This window comes from Thermobia domestica, chromosome 9 (assembly GCF_964235325.1).
Source record: "Thermobia domestica chromosome 9, izTheDome1.hap1.1, whole genome shotgun sequence".
Classification (NCBI taxonomy): Eukaryota; Metazoa; Arthropoda; class Insecta; order Zygentoma; family Lepismatidae; genus Thermobia; species Thermobia domestica.
The window spans coordinates 57,535,558-57,549,923 of NC_137462.1; the positions used below are offsets into that span (position 1 = coordinate 57,535,558).

The 14,366-nt window shown below is 37.4% G+C and overlaps 1 protein-coding gene across 2 annotated transcripts in view; it reads left to right on the forward strand.

The window, feature by feature from the left end:
• The window catches only part of LOC145694676 (cyclic GMP-AMP synthase-like receptor), a 63,704-nt gene that overhangs the window by 32,639 nt on the left and 16,699 nt on the right, over positions 1-14,366 (forward strand). For both annotated transcript variants that reach the window (XM_081771172.1, XM_081771171.1), the window contains exons 4-6: positions 2,912-3,050; positions 6,290-6,460; positions 11,131-11,286. In XM_081771172.1, the coding sequence (XP_081627298.1) occupies positions 2,912-3,050; positions 6,290-6,460; positions 11,131-11,286 (466 nt within the window). The remainder of the gene's footprint in view (positions 1-2,911; positions 3,051-6,289; positions 6,461-11,130; positions 11,287-14,366) is intronic.

A 14,366-nucleotide genomic window follows, 5' to 3' on the forward strand; every position in this document is an offset into this window, starting at 1 on the left:
CAAAGAGGATTTTGGGCCTCCAGAGTCTTTAGCTTCCAACTAGAGAGATAGATGTGAAGAAAACGTAAATTAAGAAGGTGAAGAAAAATGATCCAGAAAATCGCGACAGTTTTTTTTTTTTTAAGTGTAAAAGATGAAATGTGCAAAGCCGAAATTATTTGAGGTCAGTTGTGTGCAAAAGAATGTCATTCAATTCGAGCAAAAACTTAAATTTTGTGTTCAAGACGATGTTCTCCGATAGCCAAATTACTAAATCGTTCACTTTGGACGAGACAAGGTTTGGTATCTAATTGTATCGGATTGGAACAATTTTTTTCAAGAGCAATTACTAGACCGCTTGAAAGCTTGCGATTTCTGATCTGCTTCGATGAGGCTTTAAATGATTTTATTCAGAAGGGGAAAATAGATATAGTTGCAAGGTTCTACCAGCGGTGATGATCAAAGTTGTTACATGTTACGTAATCAGTATGTTCCTCAAGGAAAGTCTATACAGAGGAACTGTCAAACAAGTTTCTCAAAGGAATTTTCCCTCTGCCTTCCTCTGCCAAAGGAATTTTCCCAATGTTGTTACAAATTTCTGTTGATGGTCTAAACAATTTAAACTTAGTTTCTCGCCTCCAGGACCTCATCAGAACGATTACTGGTAAGTCAAGGGAAAGCTTGCTAAATCTCGGTAAATTCTTCATGCATATTATCCATGTCGGGATAAAACATAGTGTTGAATTGAATCGGTGGACTGGAATATGTGTAATTTCCTGCGTCACTTACACTACCTGCTCACTGAATCACTAATCATCGAGAAAGTTTACTAAGATCAGGATGCACAGAATTTACAGTGAAGTTTTGTGGCGTTCGATAGTTCGAAAATGGCACCTGTTTTCAGAGGGTATTGTGAATTTGAGACTATGTAATTAAATTTCTACTGCAAACAAAGCTGTCAAATACGAGATCTGTAGAAACCCTGAGGATGATAGTAAACGATTCATTTATAAAATGCAAACTGGCTTTCTGCAAGATTATAGGTATTGAATGCCAGCCTGTATAAGTGTCAGACTTCAAGATCAATAGCTCCATTCGTCTTTGATGCTGTAGGAAAACTTTTACGAGTTCTTACGATTCTATGCGCAAACTAAAATTGCTGAAATGTACAGATAGACAGCTATTAAATGTTCATGTGACAAAAGGAAAAACAATCTTATTATGAGCAAAAATGTCGACTTTGAATATGCCGCCATAAATGTTCTTGGACAAATAGGAACAGAAGCTAAGTTAGGGAAAAACAGAAACTGGAGTTTTTACATAACTGACTCTGCCACTAATTTCTATGATTCCCAAACTTAAACAGAGAAATCCTTTAAAGAACAGACCAGTTAAAGGCCTGTCTTCTATAATACGCAGGTAATTTAGCATTCATTCCATGTAGGGCAAAAGAGGATCTCTTCTAATACATGAACCTCATACGTCTGATATTATAGATGATATGCTTGCTGAAAACTCTAAGAAAGAATACATTTCTTTCCCGAGTGTAAATATAGCAGAACTTGAAGAAATCTTTCAAAGTTGTAACGGATTCGGACTTTGACTCTGGTTACAGCAAGTTGCTTGCTGGCACTAAAGAATACGGACATTTATGAAAAATAGTATAGATCTGACTCATTCTCGCATAGAAATGCATGAAAATACTGTTGTAGGACAAAGACATATTCATAACCAGGTACAACAGGCACTGAACACGTGGAAATCACTAGAAGTAGAAGATATTGCTTTACGTGAAAGGCTCCAGGGAAGCTACGAAGAGTATTTGCACAAGCAGAAGAAAGAAATGAGTGAGTACAAGACAAAGGAAGCTGAAAAGAGAATATTGGATGCATAAATGAGAAACTTCGAGCAACAGAGCATACGTCCGAAAGAAGGAAGTGATCAAAAGGAGTTAGCCACCGAACTGAGCGAGATCAAGATGAAACGAACTTCTTCTTTGACTTAAATTTCAGTAACTTCCTGGGGCAAAGGTCAACGTTTGGTCAGGATTTTATGTTAACCTTCTTTAAGTGTTGATGTTTTCCATTTCGATTAAAGTTTCGGTCACATTTACACCATATTGTATAGATATGTAATTCTGTTTGTAGACAGTTGTAGAGTTTTTTTAAAAAAAAAAAAAACAAAAGAATAGTGACAGTATACTTATAAATAAAAGCAAAGGTAGTACAAGAAAGAAACTGAAGAGAAATTGTTAGCAGAAAGCGTAGGCTGTGGGGAACGTGGGGGCTGATTTCACAAGAACTTCATGTGGAGGTGAAAGCAGTAAGAACTCTGCATTATTGATTCATAAGAAACGTGACCAACTTTAGGGAGAGAGAAAAAAACTGATACAGTAAAACAAGGTTTTATGGTAGAATTCTACTATAGAATATAATTGTGAAACTAAAACAACATAGCAATATATTACCGCTACTAGTACTACTACTACTACAACTACTACTACTACTACTACTACTACTACTACTAATAATAATAATAATAATAATAATAATAATAATAATAATAATAATAATAATAATAATAATAATTTGCTTTCTAATTATTTAAGATGTTTCAGTTTGTTTTGTGTAAGTACTTTATCATCGTGGTTCTAAATGTGAGAAGTTGTTAAGCATTAGTTTGTATTCATAGTATGACACAAAGTTTCCTTCAAAGTCGTTGGTATTACTTACTGAGATTTCTGAAATCTTTTTTTAAATGCATTCAATAAATTGTGTTATAAAGGAAGTTCGTCAATGACAAAAGGAAAACTTTGGTTTGATGAAAAATTCATTAAAATTACCAATGCCTTGGAATGCTATGGACTAACTAGGGAAAAAATCATTGGATATTTTCCTAGACGATGTTTCAGTTTACTCTGTTCTGTTTCTAGAATTTTTAAGAAGTGGATTCGAGAAGATGGATACTTGAAACGAGATGCATTCTTCTTCTGGTTTCGTAGTGTTGTTGATAAGGCGTTGAATCAAATAGAGCAAGAAAACCGTGGAAGATGCGTTATCAGAGGATGCGAGGTAATTTCATGCTCTTTTGTTTCAAAACTATCGTACGCATAAACAGGTTGTATTAAATTATTTAAGTTAGCTGAAAATATTTAAACTATTAAATTTTCCTTCTGGTTTTTGATCCTATGCTTCCGCGTTTGATCCGTTGACCCCCTTTGCTCCAAGTGTTGATATCCAATGATCGTACATGTGTTGATCCCTTAGGTTCCAGTTTGAAACTGTATAGAAGCACGATTGTTAACTCCTTTTCTCCCGCGGGGGGCGTGGTGGCTCAGTGGTAGAGCGTTCACCTCCGGTGCTTGAGGTCTCTGGTTCAATCCCAGCTCGCGCCGTGTGGACTTTGTGGTGGACAAACATCGTGTTCGTGGGTTTTCTCGGGGTTCTCCCACTTTCTTCATTCCATCATTTCATTCACCTCTCATTATCACCGTCTCCTTTAGCCTAACCGGCATAATCGTGGGACGTAAAACTTAAAGATTTCATTTCATTTTTTCCTTGTCTCCCGCTTTTGTTTCCCAATGGGGTACATGTGTTGATTTCTTTGATTCCCAATGGAAACACATGTATGACACATCCGTTTCGCTTTTGATTGCCAAAGCGGGTACATGTGTTGACCTTTTTGCTCCCTTATCTGTACCCATTGGAAGCACTTGCTGACTTCTTAGTCTTAATTTTGATTTCCAGAAGACGTATGTATTGACTTCGGGTTTGATCCTCAATTGTAACAGATTTGTTAAGACCTTTGCTTCCTTTTTTGATTTTCAAAGAGAGACATGTTGAGTTGTTTGCTCGCAAATTTGATTCCCAACGGTAGCACATGAGTCCACCCCTTGCTTCCGCTTTTAATTCTCAGTGGGGATACATGTATTAATCTTTTTGCTCCCACTGTCGATCCCAATTAAAACGCATGTCAAAACCTGTGCTTCCACTTTTGATCCCCAATGGGCGTACATGTGTTGACCAATTTTGCCCTCAATTGATTCACAGTGGGAGGGCATATGTTGACTTCTTGGCTCCGCTTTCGATCCTCAATGGAAGCACATGTGTTGACCCCTTTTCTCTCGATTTCGATTCCTAGTGAAATTATATCTTATCCCGTTTGCTTCCAGTTTTGGTCGTAATGGGTATACATGTCTTGGCCCCTTGTGTCCCGCTTTTGATTCCCAATTGGATCACATGTGTTGATCCCTTGCTTCTAGCTTCCATACCCAGTGAGAGAATGTGTTGACACCCTAGCTCCCGGTTTTCATCCTCAATGGGTGCAAATCTGAGCTCCTTTGCATCCAATTCTGATTTCAAATGGGCATATATGACCTGTCATATTTTGTCCTCGTTTAGATTCTCAGTAGAAGTATGTGCGTTGACCCCTTTGTACCCGCTTTCGATTTGCAATGGAAAAGTACTTGTTTTAATGCATTTGCTCTTAGTTTTGATCCCCGATGGGCGTACAGATGTTGAGCAATTCTTCTTGGTTACGATCCTCAATGAGAGCACATGTTAACCCCTTTATTCCCTGTTTTCTTCCGCAATGGGATATGTATTATTTTCTACTTTTATTTCGAATGGAAGAATGTGTTGACCCCTTCGTTCCCAGTTTTGCTCTCAAATGACAGCACAAACTAACCTCTGTGCTCCCCGTTTTGATTACCAGTGGATGCACATGTGTTGGTTAGTTTTGTCGTAGTTTTGATTTTCAATGGAATCACACTTGATAACATCCTGCTCTCGGTTTCGATCCAATGGGAGCACATGTATTGATCCCCTTGTTCCCACCTTTGATCCTTAATGGGAGACCATATGTTGATCCCTTTGCTACCATTTTCGATCCCAAATGAGAGCACATGTTAACCTATTTGCTTCCAGTTTTGATCCCCAATGGAAGCATGTTTGATAACTTTTTCTTCCGGTTTCTGTGGGCAATGGGAGTATATGTATTGAGTTCTTTGCTACTGCTTCTTGATTCCCAACAAGAAACCATGTGTTTGTCCCTTTACTCGAGGTTTTCGTCCACAATGAGAGCATATATTAAACCCTTTGCCCCCAGTTTTGATCTCCAATGGGCATACATAGGGGCTCTTCTGCATCCCTTTGCTTCCGTTTCTGATTCCCAGTGGGAGAATATGTCTTGGCCGAGTTGCTCCCGGCTTCTATCTTCATCGAAAGTATATACTAATTCCTTTGCTTCCAATTTTGTTCCCCAACTGGTGCGTACATGTTGATCGTTTTGTCCTGGTTTTGATGTCCAATGAGCGCACATGTGTGGATTCCTTTGCTCATGGTTCTGATTCCCAACGGGAGAACATGTGTTGACTGTGTCGACCCCTTTTGCTCCCGGTTTTATCTTCAATGTGAGGATGTGTTAACTGAGAAGCGAAAGGGAATTTGAAAAGTAAGTAAATTATGTACTGAAAGTCGGAAATAATGACATTGGTATAAAAGAATTAACCAGGTATCACCCAGTTCAATGTGAACGTTTGCCCATTTATAAGTCTGTAGAAGTTGTACCGTCAACAGTTCTGCTTGGTACAAAAATGATCTTCATATTAATAACTGCAGTGTAATTTTTATTAGCTTGCATCCTAGGGTAATTTTGGATCCTTTGCATCACCTAGCAATATTCATTGTAAACATATTCTCAAACTTCACAATAATAAATAATAATACAGGATGATTATGAATGATTCATTGGGTTTGAATCAGCTGTATTAAAAGATGTATAATCGATACACATCTACGCGATAGTCTAGCTCGTCCTAGCATCTCCCTACTAATGGTCGTAAATGCAGTTGTAACGCGATCCTGGAGCTTACTGCAGTAGCAAACTGTCTCTGGAATACACACTGTACGGTAACAACGGAAAAATACTTCTCATATTCCGACACACAGAAAGCTTTCTGTTGCATAGACACCATTTTAGAAACTAGGCTTGTGCTGCCATTTATCACCATGAACCAGGATTACGAAAGTAAGAAATTTAACTATTTCATCTATGATTAAGCTTTCTAATGTGTTCTTCCATTTCATCATTAGCACAAATGTATTGTACGAGTAGTTTTCTATATATTTCACTTTAAAACCCGATGAATCATTTATAATGTACTAGTACTACTAGTAGTACTAGTAGTAAATGTATCGTTGCTGTTTAACTTATCACAGTTTGCGCTCCTATTACGGGACGTATTTAAAAACGTTACGTACAAGCATTAATCTAATTTATATTTTTGTGTTATTTTCTGATTTAATTGCAGATCATACGTTCTGGATCTGGACCAGCATACACTCTGAAGATTCGTACTCCACAAAGAAATCGAATCATTTCTGTGGATTTGGTTCCAGTAATAGACTTCACCTCACAGCAATGGCCACCAAAACCAGTGCTCCAACTTTCCGAACTCAACTTTGTACCATGCAAAGATGTAGTAAGTGAAATCTGAAAATTCTTATTTGTCGTATTACTTTCAGTTGAATAATACGGAATTTAAGCATTTCAGATTAACTTTTTGCGGAATTAATTTTATTACACGAAATAAGTAAAAGATTACTACCAATTACAAGTTTTGTCTACAAGATTATATGAGTGTTACGATTACTTAACACAGTCATGTATAAGTTTACCGATTCTTCCCGAAAATCTTACAGTTTTGTATTCTACTTCTATGTCTTACAAGCTAAAGGAGGCGAGTGATTAGTGAAACTCTATAATTATAAAGGAATTGGTGGAAATAAAATATGAGAAGAAACGGGAGAAGGCCGAGAAAATTTCACGGACACGATTTTGCACAACGCAAACTCACCTAGCCTGCAATCGAACTAGAGATTCTAGTAGCAGAGGTACGTTCTCTACCAGTAAACCACCATGTCCAGTGTTCACTTTCTTTCCGGAACACTGTTTATACTGACGTAGTAGTACTGTGCTAAAATGAAACGGTAGGAAACAGAGGTGATCCTTTACGAATTTTGATATAAGCTACCTAGAATTAGCGAAGTCATGTAACGATATAAATAAAGCGTTTCAAAAATTTCGACCGGATGATTTAACTGATGAAAGTGAACGCTAGAAGTGACTGCAGAGATCAGCAATATGGATGGAAGGAAATGTTATGAATACATACTCAGTACCAGCTACCGTCTTAATGTTAACCATCTTGGGTTTAGTTTGAATTTTCACGTGGAGACACTGTGAAGATCGCTTTTCCAGAAAAAAAAAATATTATTGATCAAATTAAATTTGTAAAACGCAATAAGCTTTTACTTATGCGTACCAAGACCATTTAAAGCCAGGGACAGATTTAAAGGGCCTTTCTCTGTACCCTTCATCAGAAGGAGCCCCTTTTGCAAGCATAACCAGAAGTACCTACAACATACTTTCTTCCCGTGCAGGGGGACAATATTGCCACAATTTTTCGTTAACGAAAGTGGACACCATATCTTGTTCCTTTCAGCAAAAGCCATTGAGGAATGTAAGAACTTTTAAAATCATTTTATTATTGTATACAGAACTGTCATTACAAAATGCTTGAGTTGTATAATAAGAAAAACGAGTAATGAAAAATGTTAAATGAACTAAGGCATAAATATAATAGAATCCACTGACATGTTGAAAAGAAAAAATGTCCGCATTACGTCAGTAGTATAACTCTGTACCACATGCAGCTATCGTTATCGGACTTAGCACCAAATTAAAACTTTTACCAGATACGAAGTTCTGAAACTAGCATTCACATATTTCTACAATGATAATCGGCAGGAACACAATTCTTCTTTTTTTTTAATGTTATATATAAAGTATGTTTCACGAAATCAATTGTCTACTATGATGCAAAATCACAGTCCTTTCCCCTTTTCTTATCTGAACTTTCAATCATGCAATTTTTACAATCGTAGGATCTTTCTTTATTCGCCAAGTAGTTTTGTCGACACAATCATAACTAGTTTTGTCGAGATATATGTCTTTGTATCTGTGAGAGCAGTAAGGTTTAATTTCTTTCAAATAATAGCATTTTCAAGCTACAGCTTCATTTGATTCAACTTTTCTGAACTGATCCTGTGTATAGATGACTAAATGTTGTGATTCTGTAAACAGGAAAATCGTAGACAGTTCCAGATATTTTCACGCACTCAATTTAAACTAGGGTTCTTATAGGTGACATTCCTTTATTATAGCCCTTAGGCCTATACACTGTACGCATGCGCGGAGTTAGGTTTTCTGCTGGAGAGGGGGCAGACCTCTTAGTCGGTCTTTCAAATTTTGACGGGTTTTGGTAGGTGGCCATCTTATAGGTGGCATTTTTATTTTTTGTCAAATAGTTGGGGGCAATGCCACCTATAGCTCCGCCCATGACTGTATGTCGCTGTAAATCGTGAGTTCCTTATTTTGTCTACTTTCTGACTATATGTCGTTGAGACTTCGAGATTGAATTGCTTATTCGTGAATGACGTGGGCATTCTGTTCTAAAGGAGAAACTTCAAGCAGAAAAAAGCCAAAATTTGAAATTTAAGAACATATTTACTTTTTTTTTTTTTTTTTTTTTTTTTTTGGAATGGCTTACAAAATACAGAAAACTACAAAACTCAGGTAGGTAAAGAACTACACCACCTGCTCTATATTTGTAAATCAAAACGAAAACTCTGAAAGAAGTTTCTTGTACAGAGTTGCTAAATATTCTGTATCCTAGATACAGAATTGCCCTGTTTTGTAATCTCTTTTCCTATCATGACACACTTTTATCGTGTATTTGTTTACTATACTACTCCCGCTGTAACTGCCGGCCTGATCGAGTCCACGTGTGTACCTCGCTGACCTGAAAGCGCGTGGAACTAATGCTGTGTTGCAATTTAGCACACACACCTCTAAATCTTCCCCAATCAATTACGGCCATACTGTTTTTGCCTATTGCCGTGATGTGGTAACAGCCGAGTGTGTTCAAGGGCATGAAGTAATCATTCGTCAGCGACAAGCGCGCCGTTTGGCGCTTTCTTCTGCTTTAGATTCAACTGCTACGTGATTGGAGGACAATTCATACAGTGGCATGATTATAGTACTGGAAACTAAAATCTTTATACAATGCCAAAGAGGGTGTTCTCATTATTCTGGCTTCATGGAAAAACATTACATTCTCTGATTATCCTTTTAACTTAATAGATCTTCAACTAGAATTCTGAGATTGATAGTTGAGAAAATCTTTTACATAATACAACTGAAACCCTAATAAGTGATTGGAACATAAATATTAATATATTTGCTGCTCCCCAGGTATGGTTTATGTATTTAGTTTCCAGATTATTGTAATATAGGTGAGGCTTAACCAAGCCACGAAATATGATTGAAACAGCAGTATGTGTTTGCGTAAATAAATATACTGCTGACGAAAGTGGAGTTCTCATTGAAATTTCGGCATTGATAACTATTTATACGATTTCCTGAAATTAACGGTTACAATCGTGCGTTAGTTTAGTTCCTTTCGCAGTTATATTACTTCCATGCATCCTATGAAGAACAAAATAGGTGCTACGGTAATTTTACGGTTACCCCGAGAGGAAAAAAAAAAAATACTTGAGAGAGAGTTAATGGACTGTATAAGAAAGGAAAATAGTTCAATTCTCTGCTAGCAAATTGTGTCATGAGAACATACTGATTTTTACCAGGTAATATTGAGCATAGGATTCAAAATACTGTGAACATTCGGAAAAGTATATAGGAAATATATAGATAATTATCAAAACAATAGAAATATCTGGAGTTGAAAATAAACTGAATCTGGATTGGTAACGGTCAGTGGCGACCGTAGCGCCAGGTTGTGGTGGGACGTTAGAGCAAACTCCGTACTACGTGAGGAGCAGTAGAACAACAATGTGTCATGAACTGAGTAAACGATGTTAGTGTAAAATACGCGACTTCTAATTTCTAAGCAGAGCATTTTGGTTATGTGGTGCGAGTGTGACGAAAGTGGTGTATTACATGTGTCGCGAGGGACAGTGTCTAAAATGTTCATTGCCTCCAAAACTGACAGCAAAACCACATCGACGAAAAGAAACAGTCATCGGAAGACAACCCTAATTATAGATTTCGCCGATCATTAAACCGGATATTGTCACTCAGAATCATCATACGACTGCGCTGCAAGTGACGGAGATACTAAAGTGACGCCTCCCATAGTCTAGGTGACAAAGTTTGCCGTGAGTTACATGACAGGAATATATGGCGTCAGGTTATACGGGAGAAACCGCTGATAAGGGACCATAACGCTCTAACATGACTCCAATGGTGCCATGAACGTGCGACATGAACCGCTGATAACTGTGATATGGTAGGATTTATCGCTCACCTTATTTCAAGCCACGGGCCGTGTTTACATGTAGCTCAAAGCATTTGATCCGCTGTGTCATCCCTCAGTCATGAAACAACCTCTGTGATGCTGCGGACCTCAATATCCTGGTTTTTAGCAGGGCTTATGCTAACGCTTATCGGTTGCGTCACGGTCATTCTGCTGCCATTTTAGGGGATATGTGCATCCTACGGTTCAGATGCTGTTTCCAGGCAATGAGGCCATATTTCAGGATGATAAACTGGTTACTCACACAGCAGGAGCGGTTACTGCGTGCCTGGAAGATTATCAGGATGAGGTTGGAATACCTCCTTTGGCTTATCCAATCTCCGGACTTGCACATAATTGAATATCTGTTGTACGTTCTGGAAATACGAATCCATCGCAGATTTCTCTTAAAGAACTGGAAATACGAATCCACGAATCCATCGCTCTTAAAGAACTGAATGATGCACTGCGTACAGAATTGTCTAATATTCTACTTCCTATCATTCACTACCTCTGCGACATTTCACATCGCATCAGAGCTATTCTAAGGCCGAAATGTAGTCCAACGTCACATTAATCACATAAGTTGTACTTTCTTCAGCTGCATTTTCTATTATTTTGATAACCATCTGTATATTGTTTCGTAATTGATATCATTATTACTCACTGAATTAAAATCACGAAACTAGAACTTCATTATGTGTGAATGTTCGATATATGTGTTCAGTATTTTAATTCATTTGTCACTTCAAAATTATGTGTTGTTCTAATTTAAGCTGAAAACGCGGGCGTGGTATGCAGTCCCTAAGGCCCAAAAGGCAAAAGATGGAAAGGAATTGGAAGACATTTTCTGGAGATTGTCCTTCTATGACCACGAGAAGGATATAATCAATGGCTTACTTCACATGAAGCCAATCATAAAACTGTTCAAAGTAAGTATTGCACCTTCCTTTCTTTGTTTCTTTCTTTGAAATATATTTATTTATTTATAATAGGTTTCAGATACAGCACTAAGCCATTTTACACTGAAACATTTTAACATTTTGATAATAACAATTGAATAACAATTTGAGCTCAAGATGGTACAGCACAACAGCAACATTACAAAAATAGCTTATTTATAGAGGATCTGAATGTGTACTCATTTGAAAAAAAACGTCTACAGTTTCTGGCAACTGATTATAAGTACTGATAATTCGATTTAGAAGAGACCTATGGTCAATATTTACCCTCGCCGCTCGACCATGTTGTTCTAGCGGGTACGCGAAAATTGATCTGACTTAATAACTGTTCACATGATATATGGCCATTTACAATTTTATGCAGAAATATTAGATCAGAAATTTTGTTTCTTACTAGGGGAGGTTTGATATTGAGGGAATTTAGAACGTCATTTTTTGGAAGTGTTCGGAGGTGAGGTACTCGATAGGTTACAATGGCTAAAAATAAATTAATTATAGAATTTATTTATTTTAAATGCGTAGGGCAGGCCTAGACCAGATAACAGAACAGTACTCAATAGTGGGAGCAACATATGACTTATAGAAAAAACTTAAGGAATTAGGTTTTTTTATGTCAGTGAAGCGATATAGGAGTCTCAGTTTTCTCATAGCAGTACAAGATATTTTGCTTATATGATCTGCGAAAGTAAGCTTACTGTCAATAATAACACCAAGATCTCTGAAAGAGGAAACAGGATTTATGTTCTTATGACCAATTTTGTAAATGTGGTTTATAGTTTTTTTTTAAAGTAAAGATCGTAAGAGAAGCACATTTTTCGGTATTTAAGCTAAGTTTCCAAGAGTTACACCAGTTGAGAAAGATTGAAGCATCATACTGAAGAGCAAGAACGTCGTACTCATATTGAACTTGTCTGTAGAATTTGCAAACATCAGCGAAAGAAGGATATGCTTAGAACTGTTTGTGAACAAAGAAGGCAGATCGTCCATGTATAATAGGAATAGAAGTGGACCCAGAACACTGCCTTGAGGAATTCCAGAAGTTACGGGAATAAAGTCTGAAAAGTAACCTGAAACTCGTTGTGTCCTATTACTGAGATAGTTTTCTAGTGGACTAAGTAATTTACCATGTATTGAATCTAGAACTGAGTTTGTATATAAAAAGATGGTGTGGAAGGGAATCAAAAACCTTAGCCAGGTCCGAATACAAAATGTCGAGTTGAGAATTTTTTGAGATGCATATACGAGGATGTATCAAAAATTTCGACACTGAATGTATAGTATAGAATGAAATTACTTGATTTAAGGTGGGATAGTGTCTCTTTTAAAATAGACCCTTAGTGCAGTCACATCTTTCTTGCTGTTGCAACTGTCAAACGGCATGTCGGAAGTCATTTTCTGAAGCGTACCAAAGAATTTTTATAATTCCCATTGGATCTCTTTCACGCTCTCCACGGCGAACTTTAGCTTCAGTTTCATCTGCAACAAAAGGAAGAAGCTGCATGAGATTACATTTGGTGAGTGGAGGGGTTGCACAAGAATGATAGTGCTGTTATGAGTGAGAAACTTGCACACTACATGGTCTCGGTGAAAAGTGCATTGTCATAATTGCCAACATAGAACAATTTAGGTCGTTTTCACCGAGTGATCTCCCCATAATCAGTGTAGTAGGTCTTGGCGTTCATAGTATGATATTTGTAGGCAAACTCATAATGCATAGTTTCAGAACAATTCAGGTCGTTTTCACCGAGTGATCTCCCCATAATCAGTGTAGTAGGTCTTGGCGTTCATAGTATGACATTTGTAGGCAAACTCATAATGCATAGTTTCAGAGCTAGGGCTGTACAAAATCGCGAAAAAGCCAAAATTCAAGAGGTCCTATTTCAAATTCGAGAGACAGCGGATGGTGGTTCTTATCAGCATAAAGGAAGTCACGAATACGCAATCTAGAAATGCATATTCCATTGATGTTCAATTGATGTACAGAGTATTCCCTGCAGGGTGAAATTCCCAGACAGCCATCAACCGAATTATGAGATATGCTCTGATTTTATGATTGGTTCAAAGTAGGCAGATGATCAGCCTTGATAGCAGTGAACACGGAATCATTTGGCACAGTGTCGGAAGTGTTAAGGATCGTCAGCAGCATGGTCTCTTGTACTCGGGAAAACGCATGCTGTGATGTTTTCTTTCACACTTATAAGTGAAGAAAACGTGAAATATACCATGACGAAATACATCCCATCACACGTTATTCCGAACATAAAAGAACATGGAGCTGACGGTTCCTAACACTTCCGACTTCCCTCCGAAGTATTGGATGTCCAATGTTGTCAAGGCTTACCTCCTGCCAAGTTTGGACCCTCCTTGAAATCAGGGTATATCTAAAAATTCTATTGAGACATATCTGCGAATTACACCCTGTAGGGAATACCCTGTACACTTATTGAAAATTGATGAAATATGCATTTTGGGATTGTGTATGCTTAGCTTCCTTTATGTTGATAAGGACCACCATCCACAGTTTCTGGAATTCGAAATAGGGCCTGTTGAAATTTAGCTTTTTCGCAATTTTGAACAGCCCTAGCTCTGAAACTATGCACTTTTCGCCATAGGCCCATATGAACTTTTTTTCTTTTGTCAGTGTAGTTCATTAACACCCTATATATATATATATATATATATATATATATATATATATATATATATATATATATATATAGGTTGGTTTTTGGGTAGCAAGCTGCTAAACAAATTTAAATTTCAGTAGCAGTTTGTAAGTTTTGCATCAAATTTTCGGTATTATTGGTTACTATTACTATTATTATGTACAGGGTTCCCATATTGTGGAAAATCAGGGAAAGTCAGGGAAATAAAACATATCAGGGAAATCATGTATTTTGCGTAAAATGTCATGGAAAGTCAGGGAACGTAAATCTGCATTCTTTTTTTCGATCTAACATTGATTCCTCACTCAGTTGTACAGATTAACATGTGAAGAGGACCACAATGATACAGCATTCGCGTGATGATAGTGATGTAGTGCTGCTACT